This window comes from Epinephelus moara, chromosome 17 (assembly GCF_006386435.1).
Source record: "Epinephelus moara isolate mb chromosome 17, YSFRI_EMoa_1.0, whole genome shotgun sequence".
Classification (NCBI taxonomy): Eukaryota; Metazoa; Chordata; class Actinopteri; order Perciformes; family Serranidae; genus Epinephelus; species Epinephelus moara.
Genome location: NC_065522.1, coordinates 3,590,457 through 3,606,642, shown reverse-complemented (window position 1 = coordinate 3,606,642; position 16,186 = coordinate 3,590,457). Strand labels below are relative to the sequence as shown.

The window sequence follows — 16,186 nt, the reverse complement described above, 5'->3', positions numbered from 1 at the left end:
TTTACTTGTGTTATCTTTGACTAATGTTTAAATTTGTTTGATGATCTGAAACATTTAAGTGCGGAAAACATGCAAAAAAGTAAGAAATCAGGAAGGGGGCAAACACTTTTTCACACCACTGTATATATGTATATATATATATATATATATATATACACACACACAGTATATATATATATGTATATATAATAATAAAACAATTTGCACAAGTGAATAATATGTAGGGTCAATGTAAAGATGCAATTAGACACAAATTCCCACTCGGCAGCAGGATGAATGCGATGGACACGATACAAAATACGTGAAATAAGCAGCACAAATGAAGTGAGTAGGGTAATTTCGTGTCAAAAGTTTCTTTGCGAGAGTTGAAAACCCTGAATTTCAGCGACCAATTTGCGCCACAACAGCCAATGAGCATTGAGATCCTCTGGGGATGAATAACGTTGAGGATGTATTGGCAGAAGTTCATTCATCGATTCAGCGATTTCAGGCACATTGGACGTGAATTATTAGCGTGTATGAAGGCAGCCAACATAAAGTATTCTAGCGTTCAAACTTGCACGAGACATGCGTTGCAAAAATTCACATTGTGTTTGGTGTGAACACAACATAAGAGTTTTTTTCATAAACATGAATATACAACGGCGGCACGGTGGTGTGGTGGTTAGCACTGTCGCCTCACAGCAAGAGGGTTCCTGTTCGATCCCGGGTGTGGGAGCCCTTCTGTGTGGAGTTTGCGTGTTCTCCCCCTGTCAGCGTGGGTTTTCTCCGGCTACTCCAAAAACATGCAGATTGGGGACAGGTTAATTGGTGACTCTAAATTGTCCGTAGGTGTGAATGGTTGTCTGTCTCTATGTGTCAGCCCTGTGATAGTCTGGCGACCTGTCCAGAGTATACCCTGCCTCTTGCTCAATGTCAGCTGGGATAGGCTCCAGCCCCCCCGTGACCCTCAAGAGGATAAGAGGTTAGAAAATGGATGGATGAATATACAGTGTGTACAGAGGGATTCTTGATTTTGGTTCTATAGTTAGTGACCTGATCTGTGAAAAGCACCTTGATGCTCACCTGTAGTCTTTGTACTGGGTCAGACTCCCTCCATTGAAATAGCTTGGTGCTGCCTCATTGTTCATCATACTGAGGATCCTATATTACAAAGGGATATATAGAAGCATAAAGTAGGAGGGAAAAAAATGATGACTATATGAACTGACTCCAGGCGTTTCCTCTACAGACACACAAAACAATCCCAGGCTCACTTTATGTTGGGAAACTTTCGTCTGACTTCCTCCACAAACACAGGCAGATTGTTGATCTTGTTCTTGTTGATGCACACTGTGGTGACACTCAGCATGTAGGGGAACTTGATGTGAGATGTGTAGTTGTTGCAGTCCAGGATCAGAGTGCTGAGCTTCTCCAGCTGACCCAGCAGAGCCGGGTTCCAAAAGGACTGAATGAAGGACAACATATAAAACTCAAACTGCTCAGGTTTGTCACTCACTAAGGAAATATACATCAATATACTGTATCATAAGTCCCTTTTACACTGTGTCTTCAAGGCAAGAATTTCACACTGTAGGGGCGTCGGTGGCTTAGTGGTAGAGCAGGCACCCCATGTACAAGGCTGTTGCCGCAGCGGCCCGGGTTCGACTCCAGCCTGTGGCCCTTTGCTGCATGTCACTCCCTCTCTCTCTCTCCCCCCTTCACACTTGTCTGTCCTGTCATATAAAGGCTAAAAATGCCCAAAAAATATCTTATAAAAAAAAAAAAAAGAATTTCACACTGTTATTCCACCTCACCAAACTGTGGGGGGATGGAGTTATCTCGCCTTTAAGCGGGTATAGGACATAGTAACAGTGCCAAAATTATGTCTGTATAAACGGCCAGCAGGATGGGACCATGGGCAGCACAGGTGTGATGCTTTGACAATGTGCAACCCACCACAGAAGATTTGAAAAGCAGCTGGTAGCAGTCAGGCTGCGTGGAACGCTGCTCAGCCTGCCTTCCAATTTTTTCCAGTGGCCACTCATGGCATTGCTGTGAAAAAATTCCTGTGGCCCAAAAAACATTTTCCCCTTGGGCCACCATTATAAAAGAGACGTCTTTGAAACCTCAAACTGCAAACAAGGTCAGTTAGGAATTTTCTATTCTGAATTTTTGATCTATGGAAGTTTTTTTCTTCGTAATTTTTTTTCTCTTTAAAAATCTGTGACATCATCACAACGTAAAGTCTATGGAAATCGCGGGCGGGGCCAGTGGGAGAAGCACGACTGCACATACTCAGAGGGCCACATACCGTGGAAATAAACCAGGAGGCTAGAAACTTGTTTGGCAGCTCCATTGGAATGAATAGATGCCATCTTGGGATCCGATAGCTAGCTATCATAATAAATCTGTGGTCCGGGAGCTCCTTACTAGGCTTGTCGCAATACTAGAATTTCAGTAGTCAATACCAATACCAGTGAATTTCCACGATTCTCGATACTCATTCGATACCACGATAAAAATAAAAAAACAGAACCCATGTATTTCTAAATCCACTACTTTATTAAAACTGTTTCAAACTTTAACTTTAACTCTAGCCTCATTTACACCGCAAGCAATCCACAAGCGTTGCGGCAGCACACGTGTATTCACACCAAAACCGAACAGACGCATCGCCTGCGGCCACTGCTGTCCTGTCAAAATACAAACCACAACCGAACAGTTGGTGGCAGTAGTGCATCGTGTTTGCAAATCTCCAAGAAACCCCAAAGAAGAAGAAGAATGAGACATTCGACTCGGGGGGGAAAAACCAGTGCTCCCAATTATATGTTGAGGTCGCACAGATGAAATTTTGGTCGCATATGTGACCAAAACAGTCGCAATTTCGAGCCCTGAAGGCCAAAGCATGATCGATCCACCCCTGTTAACAGTTGGACAGGTGTTCTTTTCATGAAATTCTGCACCCTTTTTTCTCCAAACATACCTTTGCTCATTGCATCCAAAAAAGTTCTACTTTAGCCCGTTTCACACTGACAGATTTTCGGCGAATGTTGGGCTGTGAGCGTTTAGACACACAGAGCCAGATTAGCAACTTGATCCGAGGTGCCCAATTTCTGCCACAGAAGGGGCTGTTGATGACTTGTGGGAGGAGCTGTTGATGACGCCACACGTGCAACCTTGCCCTCGCAAACGAAGAGACTATTAACCGTCAGATGACAGGAACAATGAAGAATGGGCCAACTTACGAGAGAATCACGGAAGGACTGACTAGCCGCAGCTTCCCTCCCACGTCACTGTTTACATCACGCGCTGAGCTACACGTTTTGTTACTTGCTCACGTCCCCATTGCCCCAAAAAAGGCGCATTCTGAATAAACAAAAGTAGGTAGGCAGCATTTTGCCGCACTCCCCGATTTTGCTTTTATATTGCCAATGCTGAAGAGACTGATTGGGCTTTCCTGCAAATTTGCACAATTCCTATCTAAAAGGGGCTTTAAAATACACTTGTTTCCAAAAAGCATCAGGCTTGTTTAGATGTTCCTTTGCAAACTTCTGATGCTGAATTTTGAACTTCTGATGCTGAATTTTGTGGTGAGGACACAGGAAAGGTTTTCTTCTGATGACTCTTCCATGCAGGTCGTATTTGTACAGGTGTCACTGCACAGTAGAACAGTGCACCACCACTCCAGAGTCTGATAAATCTTCCTGCAGGTCTTTTGCAGTCAAACAGGGGTTTTGATTTGCCTTTCTAATAATCCTACCAGCAGCTCTCTCAGAAAGTTTCCTTGGTCTTCCAGACCTCAACTTGACCTCCACAGTTCCTGTTAACTTCCATTTTTTAATTACATTACGAACTGAGGAAACAGCTACCTGAAAACACTTTGCCATCTTCTTATAGCCGTCTCCTGCTTTGTGGGATTCAGTTATTTTAGCTTTCAGAGTGCTAGGCAGCTGTTTAGAAGAGCCCATGGCTGCTGATTGTTGGAACAAGGTTTCAGGAGTCAGAATATTTATAAAGCTTTGAAATTTGCATCACCTGGCCTTATCTAATGGGGACTGTGAACAAGCCATAGCCCTAACAAGTTAATTAAGGTCTGAGACCCTGGTAACAGTTATCTGAGAGCTCAAATGTCCTGGGGTGCCCAAACTTTAGCAAAGTGCTCCTTACTTTTTTCACTTTAAAATTGTACATCTGATCTTGCTTAAAATGTTGAAAAGCATGTTTCATCTTTAACTTCATGCCTTTTGGAGATCAGATCATCTCTACTTATTTAACTGTTCACAGTCAACAAAATTTGACCAGGGGTGCCCAAACTTTTGCATGACACTGTAGTGCTTATGTGATTGATAGATTATTTCCTTACAAAGATATATGTAGGTTTAAAAGATGTAAATTTTTCACTCTGCAAATGATCCCCAGTCAAACATGTGTTGCTGTGAAAGGCACACCTGTGTCTAACCTACACAGTAACTATTGGTGGGGCCATGGAAGGCAAGAAAACACACACCAGCTTTGCAAAAAACAAAGGAACACTGTGCTTGGTCTCTAAGCCTCTAGTTATTAAGAAAAGGATACTCATTCAGCAGATTGTTACTCAGGTCCAGCACCTCCAGTGTCTCTGTTTGCGTTAGGATGGATTCATAGGGGATTTCTGTCAGGTCCTGGTAGGCAAAAGAAAGCCACTGAAAGCTGGAGCTGTGCCCGGGTTGACTGTGTTGGCCTGAGGTGTGATGATCCATGACAGAAAAATTCAGCAGTTTGTCCTCACTTGTATTGATGAAGATTAGGGGAGCAGATGATTATGTCATGATCAAGCCTTGAATAAACAGCAAAACAGTAAATGGTTAATAGACATGAATGACTCAGAACACAGTCTGATGAGCCAGTAGGTGATGATGTTTTGGGGTTTTGAACTCAAATGATGACCAATGTTGGGCAAGTTATTCTCAAAATGTAATAGATTACATATTACTAGTTACATTCATCTGAAAGTAATAAGTAACTTTACAATATTATTCTTTGTGTGTTACTTTGACCAAAATCATCTCAGAAGAAATGTTGATTTTAAATGGAAGAGGGTCATGTTGTTTCACAGCAGGTAATCAAAGCACTGCAGCTCCAGTTTATTGCAGTTCATTTCAAATCCAGTGCTGCGCAGGTCTGACCCATTCATGCATTCACATACAGTGGTTACCACTTTATATTAAAATCCCTGCTTGTATTAATAATTGTGTGATGATAAAGAACAATTAAATACTGTTGACCTATAAAATAAATTAATATCCTTGGACACAGCGAGGGTCAGGCAGAGGATCAAAGCCGGATGATCATGAGATATGGATAAATATTTGTGTTCAGGAAGACTGTCTATTCTCCCTGAACATGTGTGTGCCTTTAAAGGTCCAGTGTGTAAGATTTAGGGGGATTCAGTGGCTTCTGGTGGTAAGGATTACAGACTGCAACCAGCTGAAACTTTCACTAAAACCACAGAGGTCCCTTCCTCTCCAAAACAAACAGACCCGGTGATTTATACACTGAATAAAGCAGTGTCATGTTACAAACCAGTGTTTTTTTAGGTGATGTTTGGTACGTTGGACACAGACGTTTTAACCAACCATGTTAAAAAATCTGGACCAGGGGGTTCTCAGAGGTATGCAAGGGGGCGGAAAAATTATGAGTCGGTGACTTTGTGTGATGAAAGTGTTTATTTATGTTTGTTTATTTTTAAAATATTTGAAATATATTTGAAAATATATATTTTGCCTTTTGCAACAACTTATCCTTGTGGAAGTGCAGTTTCCTCCCTCACTGACCTAAAAGATACAAGTCAAGACTGCAGCCTGAGGCCGATATGGCCCTCTGCCTAACAACCTCCATCTGCCCAGTTAAATATGCAACTCATGTTTATACACTATATGTAGCAGGGGGGTCCTGCTCAGTCTCACTGTTTTCTAAAGGGTTCTTGGCCTGAAAAACAGTCAGTATGTTAACATGACATTAGAGAAAATGGATTTATTGCGTAAGTCCAACTAAAACCAGACTTTTAAAATGCATGTAAACACGTTAGTCCAACTGAAATTGTACTAAATCGAATTTCTCACAATCAGACTAACACACCCAAATAATGTAATTGGGAGTTGAATTACTCCTGCATGTACAGTATACAGTCAATCGGATCCAAACTGGCCTAGGTGCTCTGTGCATGCTCCACAGTATCTGCTCCAGGCTTTTAAATGATTAACAGGAGGAGAAGCCAGTAACAACATAGCAACCAGAGCCATGCATTTTTGGATGGACGAAATGTACAGAGCTATAAAGTTGTTTACCATGGTTCCAGTTTGCTACAAGCTACCCGTGGCTAACTTGTTTGTGGTCTGTGATGTAATAGGTCAACCAGAAAAAGGTCCAATACTAACAAGCTGAAAGGAGGCATATCACCATCCCCCGTAACGGAGTCGGACATACTTTGGTTAATAAATCGATGCCTCTCCTGTGCTTGTATACTGGGACGAGAACAGTAGTCCTATTAAATGGCTTAGTCGAGCTATAACTGTAGCTCCACTCAAATGTGCATGTAAACGTACTGATTGAAGACCTCTGCACTGGACCTTTGAATGAACACTGAATTAAACTGTTGACTGACACATTTAATAATAATCTGGACACATAAACTAGAGTACAAATCATATTTCTCAGCGACAGTAGTTTAATGGTTATACTATGGTTAGCTAGCTGACATGGTGACATCATCTTAACATAAAATGCTCACATAAATCAGAAGTGAGAGAGAGAAAAATGTTTCAGTTAAAGCAGCACAGAAAATAATGACCTCATCACAGCCACTAAGACCAGAATGTGTTGACCTACAAAACTGTAGCTATAGTGTGTGTTATGTCACCTGAAAGCCTTCTTTATTCTAATACGTATTATGGGTTATAATGTGCAGTAAACACAGAGAGGCATTGATATCAAGGTTAAGGTTATTCAAAATAGGGCTGCCTTTTGTATGAAAATATTTTACTGTCTTTTTCATGGCCCATGACTGCAGATACACTGTAAGGTGAGAAGCTTCTAATGCACTAAATTACTAGCAAAGTAGTCCATTCAACAGTATGGTAAATTATCAAAGTATGACTGTCTCAAAACTCCCCCTGACCATCTAGTGCGCCAAAGAACATGTATCATCATTTACAGTATTCAACCATAATATGCACTCATTTTAAACTACACAAATATTTCAGGTTGTCCTGCTACTTTGTGAAACACTCAAATATGAATCTAGATACAGCATACGCTGTTTTAGCTGAACTTACCAAGCTGAAGAGGATCTGCTGTATCTTTCAGTGCATGCAAACCTCAGAGAACTGCTTCCAGCTCATATAAAAGGCCCTCTTTCATACTCCGGCTGTAGATCACATGATGGGGATAATCACATTGCTGCTAAACCTTGTGTTTGGGAGGACCCACTGGACCAGATCTAAATAGCATTGATAGTGTTGAATTCTCAAAAAGAGGAAAACAACAATACCGGCTTATTAACAGAGAAGAAATGTCAACTTTAAGTCTTGTTTTATTGTACCCATAGACAGGTGGCTTGCTGATGATCATAGTCAAAGGCTTATCAATGAACTGAGGAAAAAACATTACCTCTTTTATGAGCTCATTTTGGAGTAGATGTTCACAGACTTACTTTGCTCAATTACAGGAAACATCACAGACTCAAGTCTGTTGTCTAAAATCACACTGTAGGAGCTCTCACAAATACTGATTTAATTCTGTGTGTAAATACTGCAAGGAACATCTCTACAACTTATTAAATTAGTCCATTTTTAAATGGAATCCAACACATTGTATAAATGAAAAAACATATGAGCTGATTGTATAAAATATACCATGACAGGCTAATTTACACAAATCGATTAGAATTTTATCTTGGCATTTATTTTGATGGTTTTTTTTTTCAGTTTACAGTGCCAAATTAACATGTCTATTACTGGAATAATGAGAACCCGCCCATACCCGTATAGCTCAGTACCAGAGCCAACCCATTACCCGTCATTTTGTCTAAGTCAAAACTACACCTGCCAGCACCCGTTAAGAAAGGTCCCGCGACCCAACCCATACCCCTGATTAAACACAGGCAGGCTACGGTCACTCACATTAAGCTGGGTTCTCCGTTCTTGAATTACAAATCCAGCAGAGGAAAAGTCTCTTTCACTGGCTGCGCTTGATGCCAGGATGGCGAAAACATTCCACACAGTCACTGCCAGGTTAGGAAACATTTAAGCATGCTCCTTCCACCACCATAAAACCTCAGGCTGTCCTTGTATGCACATGGAAGGGCAGAGAGGTGTGCTCTCTTCGCCTTACGCTTTCTGCATAGGTACAAGAAAAGGCAGAGAGGCTGGAGAACAGAGCCATACTGTACCACCATATGTAATACTGCAAATGCAAATAAAGTTGTGTTGGTTTTTTTTTGACTAAAGTGGTCTTGACTGAAATATATTTTTGCTCTCATCCACTGCCCACCTGGGTGTATTTCATTTTTAACCGTGCTCGTGACTATATATGTATATATAAATTTATATAAACCTTTTTGCAGGTAACCCATCAGGTACCAACGTGGTACACCACAAGGGTGAAGTATAGCTATACTGTCAAACGTTTTGGTGGTCAACTCTGTCATATACACCATTCTCAACTTCACCACACCCCAGGCTGTATGGGTTGAAGCCACAGGTGTGGACCTGAGTCACATGACTTGGACTTATGTTAGACTCGAGTCACAAATTTGACTTTACACCTGACTTGACAAAATCAAAAAAGACTTGCAACTCGACTACAACTTTACCCCAGTGACTTGTGAAATCACTTGGACTTGAGCCTTTTGACCTGTAAATACTTCATACATTTCCCCACATCCAGAAATTTAAAAGTATGTTTGTATACAAAAACCAAGCAGTGGTCCAAAAAACAAAAAAACAAAAAAACATTTGCAATATGCAAATGTACTGGTCAAGAATAACAGACAGAGATGCAACAACTCCAACAAACAAATCCAACAATTTGAAGCTGCACAAAAAACAGTAAGCGGAGGCTAATATTAACATAATATTAACACAGTTATCAAACTGCTTAGCCAACATTATTACTCTGTTGTTAAAATGGCATTACATTTGATGAACTTTTTCGGGAGTTTTTCCTTATCTGCTGTGAGGGTCCAAAGAACAGAGGGATGTTGTATGTTGTAAAGCCCTCTAAGGCAAATTGTGATGTGATATTGGGCTTTATGAATAAAACTGAATTGAATTGAATTGAATGAAAATCGCATCATGACCTTTTTGGGGACTCGAAACTCAAAGTTTAGGACTTGGGACTTGACTTGGGACTTGTCAGTTTTGAGTGGGACTTGACCTGGGACTTCAGTGCAAAGACTTGAGACTATTACTTGTGGCAAAACAACGACTCTGTCCCATCTCTGGTTGAAGCTGCTGCGGTAGTGGGCCAATCACACATCGCATTAAATGAAAGAATGCTCGCTGTGATTGGCTGCAAGTCTTTTTTTTCTTTAGATCTGGCTATAAAACAGGTCGAATTCAGGTATCGTTTGACTGGCAAAGTTTTGACACTACTTGGTACTGGGTTACTTTGGTCCTTATCTTAAGGGTATCAAGTGCCGATACCCAGCCATACTCCCCACCAATACCACTGCTGTCTGTGCATTGTATATGAGCACCATCATCTCCAAATTCCTATCAAATACAGCACACACAGCAGACTACAAATAGCATTTTCACTATATTTTGCCTGTAGACATGGAAACCAGACAATACTCTTTTGCTGGAAGGCTGTGTCAGTTAGGTCGTTGTAATCTGATTAAACACAAATTAATTTAGGAATATGCACAATGCAAACACAATATACATCTAAATAATAAAAGCCTGCATTCCAGATTTGGACACAGACTGCCTCAGGTAATGTTGCATGACCTGTAGGAAATTTGCACAAAGAACAATATCAACAAATAGATTCACTAAATTATTTGTACAGTGAGTACACACAGTGAATCTGGGGCTTTCAGGGCCCCTGGTGGACAAGAGACCCTGTTGGTAATCCAGCCTTGGTTCCATTGGAAAAAAGGCAAATACACTAAATACATTTGAAAAAATCTCTTGTGAGCTTTACATATACAACAACACTTTTAGTGGTTAATTAGTATAAATGCAGTGTAAACAATGCCACTTAGTGTTGCAAGTTACTTTTTAGGCACAATAATTGTCACTAAGCTCATTATAAATGATATAAATAGTTCCAGCAAAGTTCCCTTTGATCCTCATTAGATGTTTTCTGGTACTGCAGATTAAATGTCCCGAGGATCAGTCCTTCCTCCTACTGAGAGAACACAGTGGCTCATGGCTGTGATGCTCCATACACTGTCTTTCTAATTCAAGTTCTGATTGAACACACAAAGGAATGACCTCTGCTCGTTTTGCAGTCCCTGATTTGCCACTTTGCTCTTCTCCATACCAGGACACACTTTTTGCTTCCCTTCATTTTGGACCGAGGGGGTGTCTTTCTCCAGTTAGTGTAGATGACCGGCTCACCGCCTGCCCACTCCCAGTATCCTCGGCCGTCCCTGTCATTCAGGCCTTATATAATAGGGGAAAAGTCAAAAAGTCAGTCAAAAAGTTGTGGCATAGTTGTACTCTACAATGAAAAAAAATAAAAAAATTCATGATGAAAAAAAAACAGAATGGTGTTGCAACAAATGACTCAAGGATACCCACCTATCCAAAATGGTTTTCTTCCACTGAAGTCCCACAGCCAGTCCATGTCCACTTTAGAGAGAACACTTGCTAGAGTGCCTTTATATCTGAAAAAAAAAAGACAGAGAAAGTTGTGCATTCTAAAGGATAATGCATGGTGCGTATAATTCAGTTTATATAGTTTTTATGTATGAAGTGCGAATAATTAGAGGCATGCATGTCCATGCTTTCTGCCTCAATTTCTGTCCAAGTCTGTTAATCCATTAAAACACAGAATGTGTGTGAGCTCCATGGTAGCTGTACCTCTCCCTGCAGGCCCTATTAGCTGTGCTCCATGACACCTTGTGCTCAGTGCTGAGGGTGTAACAGTAGCCACGATGAAAGGTCCAGCCCTGAGGACACATCTGAGCACTCACCATCTGTGATTCAACAAAAAATGAACAGATGTGTTGACATTTGTCTGTGGACATTAATGATTTCATATGATTTGTTTTTTGGGGTTGTCAAGTGGTTGATTGGTTGGTCAATACGCTCTTGTCCAACCAAATTTTCACTGGTCCAGCAATGGCTGGTTTTACTTTAATAGATCTGTGTTTCTTTTCCCAGCTGAAAATGGAAGTAGTTGTTGTTCAGCACTTGAATTATCCACTGTGATGACTCAGGCTGTTCTCACTAATTTTTTGTATGTTTTCCTATGAAAAGCAATGCACCCAAATTTGTACATATCCCATGTATTTTGAAAGGCTGCGATCACTAGATCAATGCACTGACAGCAGTAATCAAGGAAGCAGTCCCGAGGGCTTGGAAGGAGGCAGGTTGGGGTGGTAGATGGGTCACAACAAAATGGACACAAAAAAATGGGCTTTTGCCTGGGACTTTACCCTGGAGATGTGTGTTCAGTGAATTCTGAGTGATTTTAAGGTACGTCCTTACCATGTGTCTTTTCCTAAACCTAACCACATTAACTTTTTATGCCTAAAACTTAAGACATCCAACCATGTTTCTTTTCCTAAGCTCAACCTCTGTAACTTTACGTTTATTATACAACTGTACTTTATGGATGTAATGTCATTCCTGGGGTGCAAATTCCCAGGATATCACACGAACCGTTCTATGAGAATATGTTGGACAATTGGTCTTTGTGGTATTTACCCCACCTCTTCTCCACTGTGATTGGATTGCACACAGTCTTTAACCAAAGTTCAACATTTTTCAACTCTTAGTTTTAGTCAAAAACAAATCACAGAAGACATACAGTGTCGGCTTTATGATTACAGATTCATTTTAGTCTCCACATATTAATATTGAGCCCTATGAAAAGAAAAAAAAATGTTTTAGTGGACACACAATGGCACCAGGTAGAGTGCGCTGTGGCAATTTAGTAAATCTTTAGATAGCATGCAGATTTCCCCCCATAGACCAATTCATTGGTGGAAGAGTAGGTTGATTCAGTTGGTTCAGTTGATCAATATTATCTTTGGTTGACCGCAGCCCTAGATTTTTAAGAAACAGCATACAACATCCCTCTGTCCTTGGGACTCTCACAGCGGATAAGGGAAAACTCCCCCCAAAAAAACTTTAACGGGGAAGAAAAATGGTAGAAACCTCAGGAAGAGCAACGGAGGAGGGATCCCTCTTCCAGGATGGACAGACGTGCAATAGATGTCGTACAGAACAGATCAACATAATAAATTTACAGTGTTCCATATGTCTGTCTGTGTTTTGTCAAGCAAAGAGAATAATTCACTCCAAATGTATTGTCTACAAACATTCCATATGGAGTTCCGCAGGGTTCTATCCCTGATCCACTACATTTTAGTCATTACAGTCTATGTTAACATTTATGAGCATAATTCAGAGGGACATATTGAATTTTATCATTACGCTGAAGACTCCCAATTCTATTTAACTGTCAAGCCTGCTTGTCTGGGACTCTTTACTGTATTAAAAACCACATCTCTGGCATTATTTAATGGATGTCAGTAATATAGTTTCCTCCAACTTAATCAAGAGTCAAGAGTTATTGGCCCACAATGGCAATTTACTAAACTATCTCAGCAAATTACAGCTCAAGCAAGAAATGTGGGTGTTACGACTGATTGTGATCAAACTTCAGCTGCATATAAAGAACATTAGTAAAAACAACATTGCGTTATTTGAAAAATATTGCTAAGGTCCGACATTTTCCCAGGGGTGCCGGTGCATGCTTATTAAAAGTAGGTTTCTTTGTTGTGAAGCTGGAATACCTGGTCAGTTGGTGCCCAGGGTTTCCAGGAGACACCGTTGCAGTGAAAGAGCTGATTGGTGGTCAGGTTGAAATGCAGCAGTCCCATCAGTTCTGGCACACAGGGCTTGGGTATGGAGTTATCAGCTGTAACCTATGAGCCATAGAAATGCACAAGAAATGAATTTAGTATTGCTTAAATTGGAATGCAGTGTGCCTTTAACCCTTTAGCCTAAAACACTGTAACTAGTTGAACATTTGAAACTAGTGAGAAGCACTGTATGAGGCACAGTGAATCATGGCCTGATCCTAGACTACAACATAAAATTGACATTCTGTCATTCAAGGTGCTTCTGCTGTGTCACCTAGTGAAAAGTTAAGACCCTCTCTTACAAACCACGAAATAGTGATCATATCTTACTATATAATGACGAAAACTCTGTCTGTGGGTGTGTCTGTCTGTGTGTCTGTTCCACGTTTTTCTTCTCACTGACTTGGTCAATCCATGTGAAATTTGGCACAGTGGTAAAGCGTAATGGGAGGATGTGAATGAAGCAATATTACATCAATTGGCCAAAGGGGGGCACTATAGCAACCGAGTGAAATTGCAAACTTTGAATGGGCATATCTCATGCCCCGTATGTCGTAGAGACATGAAACTTTGCACAGACATGTCTCTCCTCATGAGGAACAAATTTGCCTCATGAAACCATAACTTCTGGTCATAGAGATTTTCCGCCATTTTGAATTTTTTGAAAAACACTTAAAATCGATCTCTTCCTAGGAAGTTTGACCGATCTGCATGAAACTCTGTGAACATAACCTAGGGACCAATATCTAAAGTTCCCTCTTGGCAAAAGTTGGAAAACTTACTAAAACTGAGCTTCTATAAGGCAATGAATATTGCAGAGGGCGTGGCTCATCACACAAAGGTGTATAACATCTCAAAGGTTTCACCGATCACCACGCAACTTTGTCGGCACATGACCACGCATAATCTGAGGGGACCCCTCCATTATTGACCTGATCAAACAAAATGGGGGCGCTAGAGAGCTAATTTCTTATCTAGGCCTAACCGCCGTATCGATTTTTACTAAACTTGGTAGATATGTAGAACAGGACGCCTCAAGATGACTGGAGAAATTTAACTCTAATTGGCAACTGGGTGGCGCTATAACAACAGAAAAATGAACGAAGGCTGGATTCCAACCCCCACCGCCGCAACAAGGGCTAGCGGGCCCATGTGAGCTACCAGTGCGCCCCCACATACAAACACTTTCTGCCAACTAACAACTATCTGCCTTTCAGCGTGCTCTACAACTAATGTACAGTTTTAGCCCACTAACTATCCCAAAATTGCCAATGGTACTACTGTACTTTCAATAAAGTTGACTATTTAATCTGCAATTTCCTATGACCTGTATCCCAAACACACACCATGTAAAACTGTATGAGGGCAACTGTGCACTCAGTGGGTATGGACTAGTTATTTCTTTAAGAAAAGGAAATGCATGAGTCTTTAAAAAAAATTAATTTTATTGAAAATTAATTTATTTTGTTGTGAAATAGCTTTGATCAGATATCCACTCCTTATCAAAGATTAACATTACTTGACGCCCATTTCTTTAAATATAAAAAAGATAATTATGCCAATATGTATATCTACATGTAAATTATATTCCCCTCTCATTGTTTTAAGCCAGTGGTGTTTGTAAGAGCCAAAGTTTTTATCCAAACTGTCAAACTTTGATTGCACATGGGAGAGGTAGCCTTTGGGCTATTTGCCATAAAGTAAGGTGACATGGTATGAAGGCCGACAAAGTCCACGTAGGCAGAAACTGATTGTGGATGAATGGGCCTAGTGCAGGGCTTTCACAAAAAAATAAAAAAACAAAATAATCTGGCAATTATGTAGTCTGACTATTATGGAAGTCCACGCAGGCCAGCCATCAGGAAATACAGGCACGGGGACAAGATTTTCTATGTGGGCCCCTCAACCACACCCACCACTGTGATAAAGTACTTCAAATGTTGTCCCATAACAAATAAAGTAAGTTCTGTCACAATTCAGTGGATATATTTATTTGTTTGTTTAATACTTCCTGTAAAAATAATCCAATTAATCCTATTTCTACATGAATTCAACTCAATGTTAAGACCTTCTCTTGAAAAGCAGAGGGAGTCACATGCGTGTCCTGGGCTGAAAAAATGCCCTCCCATGAATGATTGGAGAAAAGTCAAATGAAACATTGATTGAGGAAATTACTGCAAGGTATCATATCATAAGATCAAAACAGGAGTGAACAAATACATTTTTTCTTTATGCAGTCTTCTACTACTAATTACTAACTATTACTACTTTAATCAAACATTGGTCAAATTATGTGCAGAACTGAAATAGTGTGATGAATATATGGCTGTCAACTCTCAGTTTTCCAGTTATACCCAATTATATATACAATTTATGTTAAGCCTGTTTAGGGACCCCAGAATGCAGAAATATGCAAATACACCATTTTGAAAAATTATTCCTTTTTCCCTCACCAACATTTAACGTAAATTTGGAACATTATTTGCCCCCCTTTCTGACCATATAGCATAACATAGTTGGTACCAATGGATGCCTTAGTTCTTCTTTAATATGATATTATGATATCACTGTAGCTTTAAAACTGAGCCTGATACAGCAGATTTTATTTGCTAACATTAGTCTTCCTCATTCCTCATCTTCAGCTCTGCCTGTCCTCACGTTTTTTTTTGTCAGATATTTTGCCATTGTCTCTCTGCTCTTTTCATCTTCTTGTTCTCTCTGTACTGTGACTTTTCCTTAAGGATTCCTTGATTCCTTGTGAGACATTCTAACTTAGCTCATCAGGCTGAAGTCTGCCGCACATTTCTACATTAGTGGCACTGATGTGTTCTGTCTGCGCTGCCATCTGACCCCCGCAGTCAGATGGACTGCACCATTTCATAATACTTTCAAGGCTGGGAGTATAAGATGGCACGTTGAAATGTGTTTTAATAATAATTTTACATTTATTTATCATGTAAATACATATAGCTTGTGTTGTCAGTGATTTAAGTCAGTAAATAAATTGTACTTGATCCCATTTAAGGGTCAAACATAGACTTTTTAATGGCCCCCCATTGGCCTTGGGCCGGGGTCATATGTACCCTTTGCCCCCCCCCCCCCCCCCCCCCCCCCCCTGACTCT

The 16,186-nt window shown here is 40.5% G+C and overlaps 2 protein-coding genes across 3 annotated transcripts in view; both read right to left on the bottom strand.

Annotated features, from left to right (window-relative positions):
• The window catches only part of LOC126404038 (leucine-rich repeat-containing protein 72), a 9,051-nt gene extending 1,617 nt beyond the window's left edge, over nt 1-7,434 (bottom strand). The window contains exons 1-4 of one of the 2 annotated variants that reach the window (XM_050066999.1): nt 7,296-7,434; nt 4,558-4,798; nt 1,257-1,439; nt 1,066-1,143 (exon numbers count right to left, since the gene is read on the bottom strand). In XM_050066999.1, the coding sequence (XP_049922956.1) occupies nt 1,066-1,143; nt 1,257-1,439; nt 4,558-4,721 (425 nt within the window). In that variant the 5' untranslated portion in view covers nt 4,722-4,798; nt 7,296-7,434. Of the gene's footprint in view, nt 1-1,065; nt 1,144-1,256; nt 1,448-3,851; nt 3,956-4,557; nt 4,799-7,295 lie in introns of those variants that run through there. The other variant, XM_050067001.1, reaches the window with a different exon arrangement.
• A 2,990-nt stretch (nt 7,435-10,424) lies between these two features.
• The window catches only part of frem1a (Fras1 related extracellular matrix 1a), a 68,756-nt gene continuing 62,994 nt past the window's right edge, over nt 10,425-16,186 (bottom strand). The window contains exons 34-37 of the mRNA XM_050066935.1: nt 12,995-13,126; nt 11,052-11,167; nt 10,770-10,855; nt 10,425-10,631 (exon numbers count right to left, since the gene is read on the bottom strand). Of these exons, the coding sequence (XP_049922892.1) occupies nt 10,429-10,631; nt 10,770-10,855; nt 11,052-11,167; nt 12,995-13,126 (537 nt within the window). The 3' untranslated portion in view covers nt 10,425-10,428. The remainder of the gene's footprint in view (nt 10,632-10,769; nt 10,856-11,051; nt 11,168-12,994; nt 13,127-16,186) is intronic.